Here is a 21,866-nt window from a genome sequence, read left to right as displayed (position 1 = left end):
TCATTTCATTTGTTGGCAAAAACCAAATCTAACCAAACCCTTTGCCTGCAGGTTAACGTAGAGAGATGCTCTTTTCACCTCAAGACAGCCTTAATTTTAATGAGAAAAGACTTGAGTTGAGTACAAGTTAAACCAGAATCTTTTGGTGTAATCTGTCTTGGGCAGCACTGCCAAAAAATAACTTCATACATACATATCTTGTCTTTTTGTTTAATTGAAAAAAAATAATACAGTAAATCTTAAAATAAACCTTGTGACTTTTGGTCACAATACATTTGCAAAGCTCTTCACTGATAAGGAATGTGTAACACAAAGAGCAATCCACATTTGGTGAATAATTGCACATAAAAAAAATGGTGAAAGTTTTAAAATTACCACTTTTCTGAACACTGATTCAAAATCTAAACATATCCAGGCTAAAAGAAAACAGAGTGAATCCATGGTTAGAATATACAAGGGCACGACTGGCTGCATTCTGTGTTGGTTGGGGCATGACATTCATCAGGTCACGGAGACATAGTCAGGGTGTTTTTCCTCTTGGAGTCCCGCCGTGGGAACGGCACAAAGCTTTTCAACTCTCTGAAACATAACCCTGTGGGCAAAAGGGGAAAAGCATTTGTTTTCTGCATGTACAGCATGTCCACAATAATTTCAACAGAAAGCCGCCAAAGACATATTTCATGGCATTTTAACATTACCACGTTAACAGAAGCCCAGCAACAAAATGTTTGTGTAGTTGAAACACCCCCACTCTCCAAATTACACTACTCTCATCTGCACATTCATTATATTATGGTAATTTCTTACTAATTAATGTTTGCTTAGTCTTTTTTCACTTACGCTTCCACTCATCCAGGGACAATGTGGCGTTGTCATGGCTGTCATCATATGGCGCAGGCTCAGGAAAGTCGTCAGGATCCCTCAGGCTGTCGAAGTACGGGTGCTCCAGAGCCAGTTCCGCTGTGGGCCTCTCGTCTCCGTCCAGAACCAGCATCTTCTCCAGCAGGTCGATACCTGCAAATGGGCGGTGGTTCAGAATAAGACGACAATTTGATCAAACATAAAAATCATCCAATTGTAGATGTCACTGAACGTGTCAAACATTTTTTATTGATATCAGCCATATAGCAGGCTGCTGCACACTTTCCAGGAGACCAAGATTAAAGTACGCATACAAAAGACACATTGTACAATTTGACACGTAAGAATTTTTTAAACGGATTCCAAAAGATTCAAAAAAGAAGAATTTTTGCTGCTGCCAGAGACAAAATCTATCACTTAGATGATTTCTCCTGTTCTACACCCATCTCACACTGACTGTTCAGAACAGGAAGTGGAAAAGCTTTCATAAACATGGTACAGGGGGAGTCATTATGGTGTTAGATCATTCAGAGACAGAGAGCACTAAACTGGACATAGTAAGCAAATGAAAGAGATGATTACTTTGACAACAAACTGCTGACCCTGAACTGCTTTGGTGGTCCAGCAGTGTGGACAACAGTAGAAGACTGTAGTTATGCTGGGTCTCTCTGTGTGATAAAAAGGTAAAAATAAATAGGTGTGGCTCTGTCAACCTATTACGAGGGCCAGTTACTGTGGTTGAACTCACCCTTTGCACTGGCTCTGGTGAACAACGTTGAGAAGTCTTTTCTGGGATAACGTGGAAGAGCCTTAACATAATTTCTGGCCTGTTTTTATGGACAAAAAACAAATTGGAATGCAAATCAGAGCTACAGAACAGCTTATATTGAGTCTATCCAAAAACAACATAATAAAACAATTTTGCAGACGTATTCTGTGTCTAATCTCTGTGTAATATGAAGAAGAATAATTTAACTTTCAATGTACTTCAACTGATCGGAAACTGACTGTGGGTTATCATTATTAGCTGGTGAACACTGGATTCAAAAACACAGCGGAAAAAACAGGGCTATGAAAATGCCCAGACAGAAACAACATGAAGAACACTACAAGCACCTTCCTTGTAAAGATAAAAACATCCACTGAAGCTTTTTATGTGCAGAAATCAACAGAAGCTCACTCAAAACAAAATTGGAGCTTGGTGCAAAGATTGACTGGTAAAGACATTTGTTTAAACTGTTGCTGGTGGTACCCAGTGGATAAAATTCAGATTTCTATCATTATTTTACATGTCTTTACTTTACCTTATTTAACACTTCCTCCATGTTTTTGTCGATGCCCTGACTTCTCCTCTAGTGCCTCCCTCAGGACAAATTTTATATTTTTTTCTTCTACTACTGGTAAAGTTTAAGTAAAGCAAAATCTTCAGTATGTTACTGTTGTAGTGTGTAATGTATACTGCAACCTCTAAGCGCTGATAGTGAGACATTAGCCTGGCAAATAAAATTCTCATGGGTTGCAGTGAAGGATTTATTTGACCATGGTCCAAATACTTTTACAGACATGAGGCATTGTCACTTTCACTCTAGGGGAAAAAAATCACAGAATCCTCAGCACCTATCTAATTTTTTTTGACATTTGTCAGCTTAAATGTGATGAATATTAAGAAAATATCATTCTGGTCAGGCACTTAAAAACCCAACTCGGTCAAACTGTAGTTTCATGACATACTACGTGTGTGTATATACGACATACAGTATACATGAAGTAATTTGTCCTACCTCTGGACTGTCCAGCTTCTGTACGAACTCTGGTCCAGGCACTCCAGTCACTTTCATGATCTGAGTCAGCTGGTCCATGTCTGGCAGTAAAGGGGTTACAATCAAGGATTTTAATACACGGGGATGTTCTGCTGGCTCAATAAGCGCGTGTCAATACAGAAGCAGTGGAAAGCAGGTTTTTCAAGCAGGTCCATAAAACAGAACAATAAAGGAAAATGAAAGTCATTCGATGAAACAGTGACAGCTTTATTTGCTAGCTGGTGCTATGAATCAGTAAAGTGCATCAGGTGCAAAAAAAGTACATAAAAAGCAAATATGGAACAAGCAGAAAAAGTATGTAATAAAGCAGTAAAAGCAGCACAGGATACTACCTCAGGAAATGTAATATCCCGTAAATGCCTCGTGTTCCATTTTTGCAACTGATTTATAGTGCCCACCAACAAATAAAGCTGTTTAACCAAGTGGCTTTCAATCTCATTTATTTTTAAAATGATTTGATTAAGGTATATTCAAACCTGATACGTGGTTATTTTGGAATCATACGGTATATTTCCATTTCTGCACGCTGGCACCCTTGTCATTTTTTTTTTTAGCATTACACAGGCTTCAAAAGTTACATGTCCAATCAACAGACAACGAAGTAGAAAGGATACAGTCTTTTCCTTTGAAAAGGGTCTTTCCATTGATCATTTCTGCCATGATGCAGCCCACGGACCAGATGTCCACTAGAATAAACACCAAAAGGAAATCAAACATCTGTGAGAGTCCAAGCAGAAAACACATCATTAAGAGTGCCTTAAGTTTAACTCAGTGAACTGGAAATGAGGAAAGTGGCATTTATATGCCAGAGCAAAGTTCCTGTTCTCAGCTGAAAGCAGAGTCTATTGTGCTGTTTATAATGGTGGATACTTGGTGAGTAATACAATCCTATGAAAGATATAAACTTGCCAGAGTTTCTTTCTTTGCTACATTCCATCCTGCAGAGGCTGTTTACAAAATGAAAAAAACCTTCTAAAGAATCTTCTAAAGAAACACACATCCTTGGAAAGTCAGTGTCATTGCAGCGACAGCTCTGTCATCCAGTCTCAGCACAATCAGGCTGCTGTCAGACCCATCTGTGTCAACTGCTAACAGATTAAGGGAAAAAAGATTTATTGTCAGAATGACACCCATGCAACTCCAACTGGGTTTGATGCAACCCGCCACAGGATTATAAAAACCGCTGACCCATTAAGTGCCATAAAAGCCACAGCTGAAAGAAAGAAATCCCTGTGACTGGATTTGGGATGTTTTCACATGACAAACAGCAAACAGTTACAGTTAAAGCACCGACAGGCCAACTGAGTACTGAGACGACAGGCCGGGACGACCAGGACGCAGGTAAAAGTATGTAACAGCTTTGATTGTCTTGCCAGTCTGGGTGTAGTGCATCCAGTTCAGAATGACCTCAGGTGCCCGGTACCAACGGGTCACCACGTAGCCCGTCATCTCAGTGTCAGCACTGCGAGCCAGACCGAAGTCCAGGATCTGCATCAGAAGCAAGCAACCAATCACTATCTGGAACATGAACACTGTATACTGTACAACAGACATCTGTTCCATGAATATATCGTTTTTTAAAGTGATAACTTTTACATTCACGTCCACATGTTTGGATTCTTTATGTACAATGTTTAAGATATATGGTATTTTTTTTATACTCAACATCACAATTTTACACACACATGATGTGTTTTATACGTTAACATTTTCTGAGCCACAGTTAAGTAAGAATCAAAACAGCAACATCCGACTTGTAAGAAAAACAACTGTTACTCAATTCATATGCTGTTTCCTGTATATTGCTAATTCTATAATAAACTGTATTCTGTATCTTATCTCGTTCTTTTTGCACCTGCTGAATCCTATTATTTGAAGCAGCCCTTGCGGCTGCCTTTCAAGTACGAACCTTCAGTTCACAGTCTTGGTTTACTGCCAAGTTTCCGGGCTTAAGATCCTGTAAAAGAAAATGAATTGACTGACGGTTACTTATTGCACACAGTGATTAACAATTATACTGTTTGTACTGCGCAATATCAAAACTGGGACAGGGAGGAGCTTTAGTGCTTGTACTTGCTATGGCCTAACATGGCTCAGCTCTTTGTCTCAATGCATAAATACTGTGGGGACTTAAATTAGGGAGTCAATGGCAAGACTGTAGGCTGACCATAGGTCTTACTGTGGCATTTCTGCAGAGTCATTCTTAAAATACTGTGACGTAATATGTGATAAGTGTTGGACTGTTAGTGAGTGTTGATAACAGCGTCACTGCTTTAGGAAATACTACAGTAATAGCAGGGTACCACTTTAACAGAGTGACTGAGTCTAGAGTGTGCATGACTGTGTTCTCTGTAGTCTAAACAACACACAATTACTTGATCTCTGATCAGATTACACAAAGGTAAAAAAAAAAAGGTAAGAAAGCGACATTGCCCATTAAGTGGTCAAGACAAACCTTAGTAACAACTTTATTTTATATACATTTCCATGGATTTTATCCTGCATAAAATTACACTATTTTTCTTGGAAGGCCGATATGATTTTAAAACAATTAATTGTGTTATTTTTGGCAACAGGAATCTGTCTTAATGGCACCACTGAAAGGCCCTTAGATAATCTAAGGCCAGCATCTATCTGATATATAAGTGCTGTATTAGACCAATACAGCACTTATCTATCAGATAAGTGCTGTATTGGTCTAATTCTACTTTCCCTGTTCCACACACACCAACAGGTCTTGGCACTGGGGCTGAAGGGTGTGGCCAAACATCTCTAGGCATGCACTCAGACATCAGAGATGAGTCGACTCATCCTACTTGTTTAGGCAGGTATTACTCTAACTTGATAACAATGATGAATTGGATCAACATTTCGATGTCTTTCTGCACTACTGCCACAAGTGCAGGTGTGCTTTCTGAGTCAGAATAATATACAGCACAAAGAACTGCACACATTACAATTTCTTAATAACAACCTGTAAAGGTAAAATTATCGTAGACCAAAAAACGTACCCAAGATATAACTATTTTTTTCCCCCAAGCTCTAATGTCAGCTCTCTACAATGCCATATTGACTTGTACTTACCCTGTGGATGATTCCAGCCTTGTGAATGTACTGCAGAAAGGTGGAGACAGAACAGGCAGACATTTATATTGCACTCACATCCAAAATGTATGGTCTGGCATACTGTTTTGTGTGTTTTAAAAAAAAAAATGGCTGGTTTTATTAGCATGCCTGTTTGCGCTATAAGCTCACCAAAGTAAGTTCCTGACAACATACTGTATGCTGTAATAGCAATACAATTAACTCAAAATAAAATTTACAGTGGAGTTATACTTTGAATACTTTTATGGCACATGACATATGGCAAACAATCTATTATATTTTAACAAAGTGCATTGATCTGTGCTTCTTTCCTTTCATTAAATAACTTATGATACTTCTTTACTAATCTAAAATTATAAAGAATATGCTATGACTTTGTCTTATAAGGCACAAAAGGTTGAACCCTCAACTACACCTCTCATTACATATATTTGTTATATCATTACTATAAAATGTATCCGGTGAAGTTTTAATTTATGACTTCAATTGTCTTTTGATACTTCACGATAAAGTTCTAACTTTCTGTACAGGCTGGCTTCCCCCGGCTCACCCTGAGTCCACAAAGCATCTGGTAGACGAGAAACTGGACTTTGTCGTCTGAGAGATGGCCGCGCACCTTCGACAGGTCAGTAAACATGTAAGGCATCACCAGGTAGCTGAGAAAAAGAGAGGGAGAGAGGCGGGTAAGAAGAGGGAGACGGTAAAAATGATTACCTCTGCCAAACAGACATGATACAATAGATTTACTCAGTCAAGATCCAACTGAGCACAAACGAAGCTTTCCTTTGCAACAATAAGTCATCCCACTGTTATTGTACACACCCTGTTAATGCTGTAATCCATGTCTGCTCATGATTTCCTTAAGGAGCTTCGGGTGCTTGTGTATGCCTGTGTAACCCTCAACATACAGTATTTTTCCTCTTTATTGTATCATCCTAATGTGCTGCTGCAACAGCCCAAGTTTGCAGTTCAATGTATTCACAATGTTACACCGTAGAAACATTTAATTAGAAATGGCAAAGATGTATGCTTGACGTTCCATCCTGGAAGTGTGCCTGACGTCATGGTTGTGGCACAAAGCATAAATCAAAATACACCAACGAACCTAATGCGTACTGTTCTTTGGTTCTCTGAAACACGGGGTCGAAAGACCAAATAAAATAAGATTATGACAGAGAACCATAACATATTTTTGAACAATCCTCACTGAAAACCATTACAACTGTTTGGTCTGTTCACTGTCAAACTGCTTACTAACCCCTCAAGTTTCATGATGGACTTTTTTCTCTTAGAGGTCCTTCATCGAAACCTTAAGTTCTTGACTGGTTGGTAGATTTGGGTCTCTTTATATAGTCATTCATCCTTACTCAGTTTGACACTTTGTCATTGTTCGGCAGATTATTATGCTAAAGCATACACTATATAGCCAAAAGTATTCTGACATCCCTGGGGCTGTTATTCATTCTTCCAGTTTTGGGCTTTTGGGCCCCTTAGTTCCAGCTCAGGAAAATTTGAATGCTACAGTGATGTTTTAGACAACAGAGTGCTTCCACCTTTGTGACAGCAGTTTAGGTAAGGCCCTTCCCTGTTTCAAAATGACAGTTGCCCCATGCACAAAGCCAGGCCCATAAAGAAATGGTTTTGAGAATGGTGGCTTCCGAATGACGTGTTCAACAAACACATTTGGGTGTAATGTATGTGTGTCCACATTCTTTTGGCCTTATGGTGTATGATATGACAGTGGGTCTTTTCTTTGTACACACTTTATACACACTCTCCACACTTCTTGTTCAATGTCCATAGCTTTCCCGCAACGCAAACGACCACATACATTTTACAGATTTTTTCAGTTCTGGGTCTTGAAACTCTTTGACTATTATGGGGGTATGATGCATATCAGACCACACCAAATATGTCAAACAACGCAACCTGCTTTGCTCCTGTCAGAAAAAGAGAGAAGAGAATGTAGGGCCAAATCAATTTTTCTCTCATCGCTCTGGAGTCTGACCTGTTGTTTAACCCCCCAAAACAGAAAAAAATCCTCGTTCTCAAAGCTGCTGAAAGTCCTGGGAGCAGTGCTGCAGGTGAATACTTAACCTGCAGATCACCGGAGAGACCGTGTCTGCCTCTGCCTGAGGGATTTGCTAATATGGTGAAAAATACTCACAAGTCTTGGAAGTCATTGAGGCCTGAGGCAGGTGTAAACACATCAAGCAGTCCTATCACCTAGTTGGAATGAAAGAGCGTTGTGACGAATACAGAGACGTGGGAGCAGGTGTGAAGAGCTGAAGCATTCATACCATATCATCATATCTAAAATGTACAATGACTATGCTATCATAACGCTAAAAACACAGTCTTCTGAAACAAGCAGGAAATATGTTGGCTTTGATCTACTCACATTTTCATGCTTCATGTGTTTGAGCAGTCGCAGCTCTCTGTAGGCCCTCTTAGCAAAGATCTCTGACTGGAAGGGCCTGTGGAGCTTCTTGATGGCCACTTTCTCTGTAGTCTTCTCATTTATTGATGAGCTGTGGAGAATAATGGAATAACAAGCCCTTTAGCCTAGCACTCTGAACCTGCATGTGTCTTCTAGTTCTTCAAGTCAGAGCAGTGGGAAAAATGACAGAGGCCAGTCTATTTTGAGGTTTTCCCCTTGCTAAGAGGCTCCGCATGAAATCACAAGCAACACCAAAGATGTTCTCAGATGGAGGCACTGTACGTGGGACTCATTTCCTAACTGAGTGGGGGTCTGTGGTTTATTGAGTATCAGCATGTAAATGTTTGGCAACTCGTGATGTGCATGTTTGCAGTGATCTGCAGGGCACGAAATCGTAGGAGGAGAGGCTTGTTAGGCTATTTGGAGCTGCATCCACCGACACACATTGCACACATCACTTGTGAATAACGCTGTGGACTGATGCACTACTGTAGGATAGTACAGTCAATTTTAAATGCAACAGTTGATCCATGCCAGACAAACATCTAAAATAAATCCAGTACACCTCACACACACGGTACAGAAGCAATGAAGCTGATGAATATGTTTCTGTTCATTATTTCCTTCTCCTCCTGTGTTTGCAGTTTCTCAAAAGATGGTTTTTGAGAGATGTGCACTGTGGCAAAATTACAGATAATTGTGGTGGCTTGATCCCAGTTCTTCAGACTGTGCTTCTTTTAAAGGTCAGACATTTTAAGCTTTAACAGACCATAACTCCCACACAATGATGCACCATAAAGCCCTGGTAACCATAGTCTGCAGGCCAAAATCTACAGCTCTGACAACAGGAGTGCCAATGTTCACTATGATAGTGTTGCACCATTTCAACTTTTTCGATAGAAAAAAAAAAAAAAGACTACTTTCCCTCTTACCAAGGTTCTCGGAACTTTCACCTATCATGCTTCATCAGTCAGTGAACACAAACAAGTGATCTATAAACAAGCTCAAACGGATTAAAAACAAAGCTGAGAGTTAGCGTTGCCTAAAATCTAAACTGCCCATAACTCAGTCTCTATTTTTTTTAAATAAAACTCAGCAGGAATGTTCAGCTGATCTCATCCAGCATCATTGCGATGATATTAAAAAATTATCCCTGTTGTGTTGCTACAGTGTGGAAAGTTAAATGTAATAAAAAAAAAAAAAAATCTGATACATGCAATACATGCAGTGCAAAGAATGAATAGAAGTCCAAAAAATCTAGTTTGATTCAGATTTAGTTTAACTGGAGAGATACTGGTCTACCAAGGTAATGAAATTAAAGCACAGCGTGGGCGCTGTCACTATAAAAAACATGTGTGGCAGATGTATTATTGTTTGCTTTGTACAAATGTGTGAATGTCACAACCGCAACAAGATGTTACCAATGAAAGTTGTGTTTCCCCTATGGCATGTAACACTTGTCGCCCAAAAATGTCATTTAATTTCTGCACCATGTACCTTAATACTTGTAAATACATGTAGAAACACACACACACACACACACACACACACACACACACACACACACACACACACACACACACACACAGACACACAGACACACACACACACACACACACACACACACACACACACACACACAGACACACAGTGGGGTCCACTTGGTAAGTGGTCTCAGACTTTTGGACCCCACTGTACATATTTCCAAATACCAATCTAAGTACATAGGTATCATCCAGTGTGTCCATTTTCGGTTTCTGCGGCTTACCCCATGTATTATTGTACCTTGTATGTGACTGCATGCAGAGATGAGAGCGCAAAGTGGCCATCTTTAATACTGACACTCCAACATAGCTACATCTCCTCTACTATTGTACAGACAAAACGATAAATGGTTGAAAGGTAGGTGCTATGAGACACGTGTTCTTCGTGCTGGACTTAGGATGTGTTATAAGGCGTCAGGTGTAATAACTGGTTACACGAGTTACTACTGTGTCACCAGTGTTGACAGTGTGTTGGCGTGCAGATCATAACCCAGGCCCACCACGGGCTGCATGCAGCCAGCGGAGCTATCGCTGATTGAGTGCTGGGCTCGGACTGGACAGGGATTTCTACACGGTCCGGTCCCAACTACGACACACGCTCCATGCAACGTACAGCGGACGGCAAATCACTCACCACACCGAGCCGTACGCCCCGGTCCCTATCTGTTTGAGCCGCGAGTATTTCTCCGGTACTTCCCACACCGTGCTGTTGATTTCCTCCCGAGAGAAGTGTGCCTGTGCCCGAGCCTCCATGATGAAGGGGAGAAGGCGAAGCTAGGAGGAAAGAACAAACAAACAAAACTTCTCCTCCCTTCTCCTGTACGCCTGTCACTTGTCCACAAGGTAAAGCAGAGCACTGCTCAAATACGAGACGATAAACCCTATATCGTATTTCCGTCAAGGGGTTTCAAAGTAATATCCGTCAGTCACACACTACGTGGGAGTTACGCAACTGTGGACGAAAGGCTGGCGAAAACTGACTCGTCTCGTATTGTGATTTGTATTTGCTTCTTTGTCGGTTTTGCCACCGTTAACGATAATGAGTATGTTCTATAAAATGGCAAAACAACAACAACAACAACAAAAACCACCAGCCAAATGTATAGTCTACACGACTCTTACTTTTAAGTATTTTTGATTTTCTTGTTTTATTTTTTTTTTCATCCGAATTTTGTTTCAAAAAACAAAAAACTACTCATCTTTAATATTTATGGAACTAAACTTTATTTTGAAGGGAAAATCTCCAAAGTTCCGGTATAATCCTCTGGTGAGATTTAGACAACACTGGTGGGCTTTATTGTCCGTCTGTTTAGTACAGCAGATAACATGTAAAGTTAACGTGTAGACGCATGTAGGCCTCTTGTCGTAGAAAAATGTTTAGCTATAAAAAGCCCAATCAACCGTTTGGAAAATAACTACATGATTTAAACACTGTACAAACCATGAAATCCCTAGTGTGAAGAATCAGACGGCTTGCCTGCTCAAACACGCCTGCCTGGATTTGCTCCCACACACACATAGTAGGTGTTACTTGTCATGAATGATTACTTTACATAGCTAGAAGTTTATGAATCATGACAGCCTACAGCTGGACATTCACACTTACGGGGATGGAAAAAACATGTACACTAAGGCTGGAGATTTTGACTTTAAACACAAATTTATATTTAGAAATACAGTTAGGTCCATAAGTATTTGGACAGTGACACGATTCCAAGTGCTGAATTTGCAATTGGTAGCTGTTCATATGCGGTTCAAAAAGGTGTCGACGTAAATGATGGAAGCCATCATTAGGCTGAAAAAACAAAACAAACCTATAAGACAGGTGGCAGAAACTTTAGAGATGGCCAGATCAACAATGTGGTACATTCTTAAAAAGAAGGAATGTACTGGCGAGGTCAGCAACACCAAAAGGTCTGGAAGACCAAGGAAGACAACTAAAGTGGATTATCATAGAATTCTTCCTTGGTGAAGAAAAACCCTTCACAACATCTAGCCGGGTTAAGAACACTCTTGAGAAGGTAGGTTTATCAGCCTCGAAGTCTACAATCAAGAGACGCCTTCATGAATGTAAATACAGAGGGTTTACCACAAGGTCAAAACAACTGCTAACACTCAAGGACAGAAAGGCCAGATTAGACTTTGCCAGAAAACATCTAAAAAAGCCTGCCCAGCTCTGGAACAAGATGAAACCAAGATTAACTTGTACTAGAATGATGGGAAGAGAAGAGTATGGAGAAGAAAAAGGAGTGGCTCATGATCCAAAGCCACCACATCATCTGTCAATCATGGTGGAGGCAGTGTTACCGCTTGGGCAATTATGGCTGCCAATGGAACTGGGTCAATGGTGTTTATTGATGATGTGACTGCTGATAGAAGCAGCAGGATGAATTCTGAAGTGTAGAGGGCTATACTATTTGCTCAGATTCAGCCAAATGCTGCAACACTGATAGGATGGTGCCTCACTGTACAGGATGGGTAATGACCTAAAACAAACTGCGAAAGCAAAACAAGAGCTCTTCAAGGGAAAGGAATGGAGTATTCTTCAATTTCCATTTCAGTCACCTAACCTCAACCCAACTGAGCATGTTTTTCACTTACTGAAGACAAAACTGAAGGCAGAAAGACCCACAAACAAGCAGCAACTGAAGGCGGCTGCAGTAAAGGCCTGACAAAGTATCTCAAGGCAGCAAACTCTGCATTAGGTGATGGCCATCGGTTCCAGACTTCAGGCAGTCATTGACTGCAAAGGATTTTCATCCAAGTATTAAAAAGAAGCCTTATATTTATAATTATGTTGGTTTGTCCAATTATTGTTGAACCACTGAAAATGAGGGACCATGCATAAAAATGACTTTAATTCCTACACTGTTAATGTGATATTTTTGTTAAACCCCTTGAATTAAAGATGAAAGTCTACATTTCAGTCACACGGTGATGGCTTTGTTTCAAATCAAAGGTGGTGTACAGAGGCGAAATAACAAAAATTGTGTCACTATCCAAATACTTATGGACCTAACTGTATTCTATTTAATCAAATTAATTAACGATTCATAACTATGAACCCTTCATTTTCTTTATCCTTCTTTAGCCATAATCCCTCACAGATTTATAATGTTTTGTTACGAAATGAAGAAACACTACATAAAAAAAAGAGGATTGCTGTACCGTAGCTTTTAAACATTTGTGTAAAATAAAATGTTTCCCTTAAGGCTGTTAACCCAGTAAATCAATACCGAAATCTACAGTGTCATCAAGATACATAACCTGGTGCTGCTCCCATGACAGTTGATAAAATGCTGACCTTGTGAACTGGGCATTGCTTTTTTCTTTCCATCTGAAGGAGTATCCTTTTTCAAATGATACTGACAGTTTCCAGTTATCTGACCTGCATTTATCGTTACCCTTTTCCATTGAATTTCTGTGGAGTTGTAGATAAACCTGCGTGATAACAGGCTCCATGTTAACTGAGTTTTAACTGTTTTTCTTCCCTTAGAAATTTGTGAAGTTCTCTATAAATCCAAGTTTATTTATTAAACCTCATGTGTACATGTATGAAAGGGGTGGTTTTAAACTTTTAAATCCTACATTAGTTATGATGTATATGTATATTCTATATAATGTGAATGCTTATTAGAATTCCTAAGGAAGCACATTTTTGGTAGGATCTATCGATAACAATACAAAATGCACCTGACGAATCAAAATATGAAATATGTTGTTAGATCAGGTGGGGACTATGTGCATTTTGGAGCAGGTGGGGTTAAGGGGGTTTTATGGATAAGCTGAACTTGTAAGGTGGACTTTGACAATAAAAGTACATTTGTATTTTCTGTGTGTTTTATGTTTGGCTCATGTCAGTTAAATATTATCTGTGAAGGTGTTAGTAAAAGTTTTTTTATTCAATTGGAGAAAGTAGCTAAAGACTCATGGTGGAAGTCAGAAAATGGTGCGTATCAAATCAAATTAAATGATTGTACAGTAAAAAATAAAGGAGTGAATTAAATCCAATATTCAGGGTTATTCATCTGCAAAATATCTGTTTGGGATTTGAGTCAATGCAGCTCCCATATTTTGGTGGGAGCAGTTCAAGTAAAAAAGGCAAGGATGCTGTTTTTAAGCATGCAATAAGTAAGATCTTTACTGCTGGATGGTACAAAATGACTACGGGTTACGGATCAGTACCAATGACTCAACTGTTATTTGGTTAGCTACTGAACGTACTGGCTTTAAAAAATCCCTTTCCATCCTGTTCTCTGTTTTGGAAAACATCCCATCCACCTGCACCTTGGGTTTCAAGATGTAATCGAAACCAGTCTGTGTTTACTCAAGTGATTAGCACAGTAGACTAGACTTAAGGAAGATGAAACAGTAACGTCCATGTGGGGAAGACTCACCACAACTCAGTTGTTTGACAAAATAATCCTACCTGGAGTTTCCAACTACATCTCACAGTCTTCATTGGTGGATGGAAATTGCCCGGTTGAGCAACCTTAACCTGTTCAGATCCCTGATCATTCCAATGGACATAACTCTTCTGTGATGTCTAGATATGTGATTACTGTCATCTGACTCCACCCAAATGTACACACGTATTTGAATGGATGTCTGTTAGCCAATTACAGTGTTCCACATCATCAGAAGTGGACTGCAGTAGAGCCACACACTCAGTAAGCATGGCCAACAATTAGGCAAGGAGGAAGCGTAAGGCACATTTCAAACGATTAATTATATTGTTAAATTACATAATTTGTGTTTAAATTGTGTTTAAAATAAACATGTTACATTATCTATACATATCAAAATATCATATGAAAGATTTATGGCTTTTACTCATGATTTAAAAAAAACAAAGAAATCCATCCATTGGTTCAGCCGATTTTAATGTAACCAGAAGGGAAATTGGGAAATGAATAGGGAAATTGTTTGGATTTATTCAAACCGCTCTGATTAGATTTTTAAAATAAGACTATTTATTATCATTTTTACTATTAGGTGGATTCTTGATAGTACACACTCAACACAAATACCTCCTTTAGCAGCGCCGTAGACTGGTTGAACTGGCAGATGTGCAAGCTTCCACATCTGTGCTAAGTTTGAATCCTACAGCACCAATGGCACCTATTGCCTATATAAGGTTATAGTCAAAAGGATCAATGTACAGCCATGCTGGCTGAGACTGACTCACAATGACCATGCTAACAAGCTGTGTTTACCATGTTCACTATTTTGCATGTCAGTTCGCTAACATTTGCTAATTAGCACTAAACACAAACTACAATTGAGGATGATGGGAAATATGGTTTTTTAATATACAAAAGAATCATATAGAAAGTCTGTAAAATATCACATCATATATGGAAACATCTAAAAATCTCTTACTCTCTCACACTAAGCATGTGTGACAATAAAAGTCATGGTAACAGACATAAACTCAGCAGACCGGATCAATTTCTTTGCACTTGGACTTGACAGGACTTGGCCTGCAATAAAAACTAATGCTAAACTCTTGAAGATCTGAAGCATCGGAAAACATCCGTTAAATGGACCTTTGCTGGAGAATTAAACCAGTGTAGAAGTGATCTACTGTGGAAAACCGACCTGCTAGAGAAATGTCTGATAACAGACCGGAAATCCTAGCGGAACCCCTGACTGTGGCCTCAGTTGGACAATGATCATGAGACAACTCCTAAATTCATGCTTTTCTTATGCTTAGTTCATCGCTTCATTTTCCTAAACCCGTTGAAAGCTTTCTCAGTCCAAAAATGATGAACTTGTTGAATTCAGAGGTGGCACAAGTAAGACAAGTTTTGACGGCCTTTTTGAAAAACACAGATTGAGTGATACACAATGTTTTCTCTGTTTAAAATGATCATAGTATGCTGGAATGTATTAAAAGTCCCGGAAAAGGTGTCGAATTTACTACCACTTGTGTAGTGTAGTGAAAACGTAGTTTGAGTGCATCAATTTTTCCGACTTTGGCGTTGACAGTTTAGGAAAAAAGATGGCGACTGGGCCAATTTTCATAAAATGCCATGAATACGTTTTTCTTGTCACCATGCAGATGATGGAAGTGGAAGGATGGAAGGATGGTAGGATGCAACATCAGGATGTTGTCAGAATGTGCAGGTGTAAACAAACCAGGGCCTGTTCCTCTATGTCAACGGGTGAGTTCACATCTTTTGACTGATGAGATTAGATCCTCTTGTGAACTACTTTCCAGGTGTTCCTCCAAAACACATAAGAGCCTGAGCAAAGATAAAGTTTGATGGTGTTCAATCATCCCACTTCTCCCTATATTGCCATTGAGGAATCTTTAACAATTAGCCACACTTGACATGTTGTTATTGTATTTCATATATTTTGATTCAAAGAGAACAGTGTTTGGTGGTATGTGCGTGTGCATGCCACGTCCTTTGCAACTCATAACCCTGGAGAATAATAAGTCACTATAGTGTGTACAGAGTCTCATGCGTTTGCGTGATTATTTTGGAGAAATTCTGTTGTTGATTCCACATAACTCAGCCATGGGTACCCAAGGTTCAACGTGTGTTGTCCATGCACACATTTTTGTGTGCATCAACACATCCAGTTGGCTACATCAATAGTTTACACAGCTTATAGCAAACTAAAGCAGTCTTGCAGATGGTAAGATCTTGCAAACACAATTCCCACTGTGTCACAAAAATCATCTCGTTTCCTCGTCACTGAATGTCTGAACTAACCGTCTGTTTCCGCTATAGTTTCTTTTCCAAATTAATTACAATGCAATATGATATGGTAGAATTATGGCTAAACTATTTGGCTAAATTTGATAATGGTGAGTCCAGTAATAGGATGTCATGTTCAGATGTGAACTGTTTTATGCAAACATGGCAGTAGAAACATTACCGTTCACTGTTAATGTAACTTAATCTGACTGAACACAACCTATTTCAGTTCAGGTCATTCCCTGTACACAATATTAAATATAAAATTCTTTATTATTGAGATATCATTATAAGGCATTCCTTTCTGGGTTTAGAACAAACTTGTACTGCAAATAACTAACATAATGGTTAGCTTGCTATAGGCTTTTGTGTACAATGTAAAAAAAAAAAAAAAAAGTAGTAAAAAATGGTTTTAAAAGAAACCCACTGTATATGACAGTAGAAAATCTTTAGTTATACTACTGAGATTTAAAAAACAAACAAACAAAAGAAACCCCAGGTATTTACTGTAGATATTTTCTGTGTTTTTACAGTGCAACTATAGTAGAATAAAAATAAATCTAATTGTATAATATCTCTAGACTGTTAAACAAATGTATAAATCTCCATAAAAAGTGAAAAATGTCGCAGAAATACCTTCAAATGACCTAATTTAAACAAAGACTGTTGTTTTCATACAGTACTGTGTGGTAATTTCCAAGGATTATCCAATCCATCCACAAGAACTCCCCAATCAAGAAGCAGACAAGCAAGTCTCAAGTCTTAACCTTCAAGTCTCAAGCAAGTCCCAAGTAACCGTGTTTAGACTCAAGTAAGACAAGTCGAGTCATTGCTCAGGTCCAGCAAGTCCCAAGTCGAGTCACCATGAAAGTGAGAGAAAGGGTTGCTATGGCAAACCGTGTCATGGGAAATCTGCACCTGTTAGTTACTTAGTTAGCCTCTACAACTAGGGATGGGTATGGTTAAGATTTTATTAATACCAATACCACTATTGATACTCCTTATCGACTCCAATACTCACCAATACTAATACAGAACAGTCTCCTTCCTAAAAATGTAGACTGCTCTGGTTACATTAGGTTACACTGCTGACATTTGAAATACACTTATTACATTAAAACAGACACATATGATGGCGTGTAATGTTGGTATTCTATTTCATCTCTAAGCTTTGTCATTTTTCCTCTAATTAGGCCTTTCATTGACAGTTTTCAACATAGAGGATAGTGAGTGATGTTGAAATGACTGACATCAGGTGCGGAGGGTGACTAGCATGTATGGATGATCGTGGCAGTTTTTAAATCTTTATCCAAGACCCTTCGAATGTCGGAATAGATTAATATAACCGCAACAGTTTCACACTTTGTGTTTATTATGCGGCACACGCGAGTACCTACTGTATAGGCAATGGTTCCAATTGCGTGAAAGGGAAACATAGTATTCTATCTGATGATTACTGTTCTCTGCTGTGGATTGTGAAGACTAATACATCCATTAACGTAGAAGACTGAAATTTGAATCCTCATCAAGGAAAAAGACCATCTTGTTTGCCTGATCTTGCAGGTTTGCATTAGTCCCACAGTTGATTAGAGAGAGGGAGAGACCATTCTGCTGTAGTTGAGTTACACTGACTTTGAACAAGTGAGGGACCGTGAACAGAATGATGAAGCTGTCTTGAAAAGCTGTCAATTCATAAGCTGTCTTGTCTGATAATATAAGCAGGGCGTGGCGCTTGCTTGTTCTTTATACGCTCCTACATTTTTCAGTTAGGAAAGCATAAAGAACTTGAGGGGTGCAATGGAAATGTATCCAATAATGTGTCATTATTTCTACTTTAAACTGCTTTAAACTGTATAAACAGTATAAACGGTTATGCATATATGTTAAGTGTTCAAGCAAACTCAAAGTATTTTTCTGAACATTGGAAATCAGAAGAAGGATAATACATTGATTTAGATTTTCTAATAAAAATATCAAAATCATGTTCTTGCTCATATTTATCTTTTACTGATTCTTTTTACTTTTCAGTTATTTTCTATTCCTGTTTCTTTGTTAGTAATTGTGCTGATAAAAGAAGAAAAAATTCATTACTAAAGAATGTATGCTGACGCTTTTGGCAAAGTTTTCCATAGATCAGATCTGTGTTGCAGGAGCATTGACTCAAAGGCTTTTAAATTAGACCGTCCACAATTTCAAATTTTGTGTGACTGTTTCTACATCAAACCAAAACATCATTTACTTAATGAGTAATATAATTGTTAAGTAAAACACATTAAAAAAAGACACATTAAGAAACGATTCACACTGAGTGTGAAAGCAGGTTGGCAGCAAAGCAAACCACTAAGAAAAGTGAATTACCAGTATGTTAATTACCCTTTGACAGTGGGTTCTCTAATGCAGTCGTAGTTAGGTCCTAAAGCAGAGCAGAAAAATGCAGACATGATGAATATAAGGACTTGAGACCTGACTCCTGTAGGTATCTGTAGACCAGGAAGCTGACCTGATCACTGCTAATGCTCATCTTTACTCCTGTTAGACCGGGAGGTCAGCACACACACACCCGACCCTGACAAACAGAGAGAGAGAGAGAGAGATTCATCAGTGAAGGGAAATACTCACCATTAACACTGCTGCTCAATGAAGACGACACGGAGACACAAACAATGTGAGCAGAGCACAGTGAAGACAAGAATTTGTTTGAACATCAGAGCGTCAGCAGTTTTCATCAGCCTCAAATGAAGACTTTTTAAAAGCTTTTTAAATTTCAGCTAAGATAACAGGCCACTGCAGCGATTGTGGAAACGGAAAACCACTTCTGTAGTTTAAGGTTGACTGAGTAGGTTCGGTTGGAGCACAAACACGCTGCTATTTTGACTTTTTCTTACAGATTTTAAAGCTGTGGCCTTTCCATTTGTATCTGAAAGTGGAACATTTGCAGTTATTCCTGAAGCTTTTTTCCTTTCACAGCATTTGCTCAAAGCCAGCAAATCGGCTTGTTAGCTGTGGTGAGTTGAAACGGCATAAATGATGCACACAGTGTTGTTTGGTTTGTCCTCTTGATTCGGTTTGTCTCCCTGATCGGGAGAGCTGATCTTTGACTCAGCATGTCACAACCCAGAGTTTAAAACCCACTGGCTGAGCAGCCGTTCAGACAGTTTATTAGATATACGCTAGTAGGAATAATTCTCTCAAGATTTTCTGAATCCTTTGCAAAAAAATCAACCTTTGCCAATTCCTTCTCTTTCCCATTTCTGTGGGTTGGGTTTCCTACGTAGGAACAAACGTATTTTTAATATCTGGCAAATGGATGCCCAGTCGTAGAAACATGGAATGATTTTATACTGTACACCTGGAACATGTAATTATCTGACAACCCTACTCTCTGTAGTTTAGTTAATGTACTCTTCAACACGTAGCAATGAATCATGGGCTTTTTGCAGAAGGTGAGAGCAGCCGTGGACAATTACTATTTTAATCCTTAATTGTCTTGTCATCCCAGGATAACAACTAATTTTTATGATAATATATTAATTATTGTCATCTGAAGGAATAACTGTAATATTCTTATGGCAAAAAGTGTTTGGATGTGGCCTAAACTGTGTAATAGATGAAAAATATACACTCAGTTAGCAGTTTATTAGCTACACTGAGCCAAACTAAATCAATCTAATACAATGTTATAACCTTGGTGAAGTTTTTTATGTTTGCTTTCGTTGAAACAGTTTTGGAGATGTGTTCATTCAGCCTAAGAGACATTTTTGGGATTATAATTTGTGGAGATGTTGAACTGTATTGTGTTACATTCAGAGTTTTTTTAATATCTAGTCACTCTCACTGATGTAAATGGGGTGCAGCGAGTTGCAGAGCTTCAATTCAAGTCTATCAAACAAAAAGAAAACAGATTGCTTAACTGTTCACCATGTTTGACTCAACAAATGCTTCCTTAAAGCAAGATGGCTGATATGTTTGGTCTTTGGCCTTCGTGGTAGCCACAGTAAAGTTTTTAGCTAATAGCACGATGGATCGTTATCTTGTGGAGAGGCAGCTGTAGACATGAACAACGCATGGTGAGTTGCGTTTGGCTCGGCAACTGCAAAATTTTAACATATTCTGTTTTACGCACTAGAGGTGTGGGGAGTTTTACTATGGGAAATGTAGTTTCCAGTGTTTTTGGAGCTTAACCCATTCTGGGGACTGGAAGCCAGAATATCTCAGATTCTGCTGCTTTGAACATTCTGGAATCTGACCTGTGATGTAATCATGGAATTGATGGAACAATTGATGGATCAGTTTCATCCAGACACAAACTCAGAGCAGACCAACCTGCACAAGTGCTCAAGGACAAAATGTCACGCCACCAAAGTCAACTCCATGCTGAAATGGAGATTCTTAAGAGCACCAGGGATCTGACCAGAGAGCAGAGGAAGATAGCGCTCCGAAAAGAGATGTTTAGAGAGCTGAGGGAAATGGAGATGGAGCGCAGAAAAAGAGAAGATCTGGAAGAGCTTCAGAGGTGGAGGAGAGAAAAAGAGGAAAGAGACAGAGAAGCTGAAAGACTGGAAATGAAGAAAGAAAGAGCTGAGGAGGAGAAGAGGATGCAAGAGGCCGAACAGAGAGCTGAGGAGGAGAAGAGGGCCAATGAGCAAATGGCCCTGGAGATGCAACATCTGTTTAAAGAGAGGCTTCAGTGCAACCAGGTGATGGCGGTACAGAAGTACCTCGTCACAAGGCCCAGATACACCATCGGTGATCTGGAGGAAGAGCAGCAGAGGAGGCGTGAGGAGGCCGACCTTAAGGTCAACCATAAGTGCCTGGCGTCTGCGGGGAAGAGTCAGGAGCAGAGTAGAAGAGAAACTCTGATAAACAACTGGGTTGGAGAGGAAAAAGCAGACTGCAAGACTCTCCAGGAGGACTTCCACCCAGACGACTCCACCCGCTGCCCCACTGCTGAAGACGCAAGCCTGAAGTCTAAAAGTATGTATCTCATTTGTATCCACTTCTCAAATAGCATTTTTTGAACCTATTCAGTGCTTCATGTTTTTCTATGCTCTGAACCTTTTTGTTCTTTGAAAAAGAAGCAACATCGAAATCCTCCAAGCTCCTGACGTGGCTGCAGAAGAGCCTGAAGTCTGGCCTCAGCTCTGACAAGAAGCAGGATCGGATGGAGAGGATGAGGGAGGCCTCCAGGCTCAGAGAGCGCTACAGAGAGCAGTTGGCCTCCAAGGACAGATGCTGTAGCCGTTTGTCGGAGCAGATCGACGGTTACTGCATGTCCAGAAACCGCATCCTCAAAAAATCCATCTTCTGAATGGATTGGATCCTCGAGACCCTCTGCTGAGACTCTTGTTATTAGTCTTCTGTATTGTCAACTTGTATTGTGCTGTGG

At 39.5% G+C, this 21,866-nt stretch overlaps 1 protein-coding gene across 1 annotated transcript; it reads right to left on the bottom strand.

Annotated features, from left to right (window-relative positions):
• Positions 1-194: 194 nt before the first annotated feature.
• On the bottom strand, positions 195-10,668 carry mapk13 (mitogen-activated protein kinase 13). The gene is made up of 12 exons (XM_040152720.1): positions 10,405-10,668; positions 8,188-8,317; positions 7,954-8,012; positions 6,337-6,442; positions 5,766-5,795; positions 4,591-4,638; positions 4,055-4,169; positions 3,296-3,367; positions 2,643-2,722; positions 1,610-1,688; positions 841-1,014; positions 195-592 (listed from the first exon to the last, which is right to left on the bottom strand). The coding sequence occupies exons 1-12, from the start codon at positions 10,521-10,523 to the stop codon at positions 507-509; spliced, it is 1,098 nt and encodes a 365-aa protein (XP_040008654.1). The 5' UTR covers positions 10,524-10,668; the 3' UTR covers positions 195-506.
• Between the last annotated feature and the right edge of the window lie 11,198 nt (positions 10,669-21,866).

Source organism: Xiphias gladius, chromosome 18 (assembly GCF_016859285.1).
Source record: "Xiphias gladius isolate SHS-SW01 ecotype Sanya breed wild chromosome 18, ASM1685928v1, whole genome shotgun sequence".
NCBI classification, from domain to species: domain Eukaryota; kingdom Metazoa; phylum Chordata; class Actinopteri; order Istiophoriformes; family Xiphiidae; genus Xiphias; species Xiphias gladius.
Note: the sequence above shows the minus strand (reverse complement) of the source record. Positions and strands in the feature narration are given on the sequence as shown.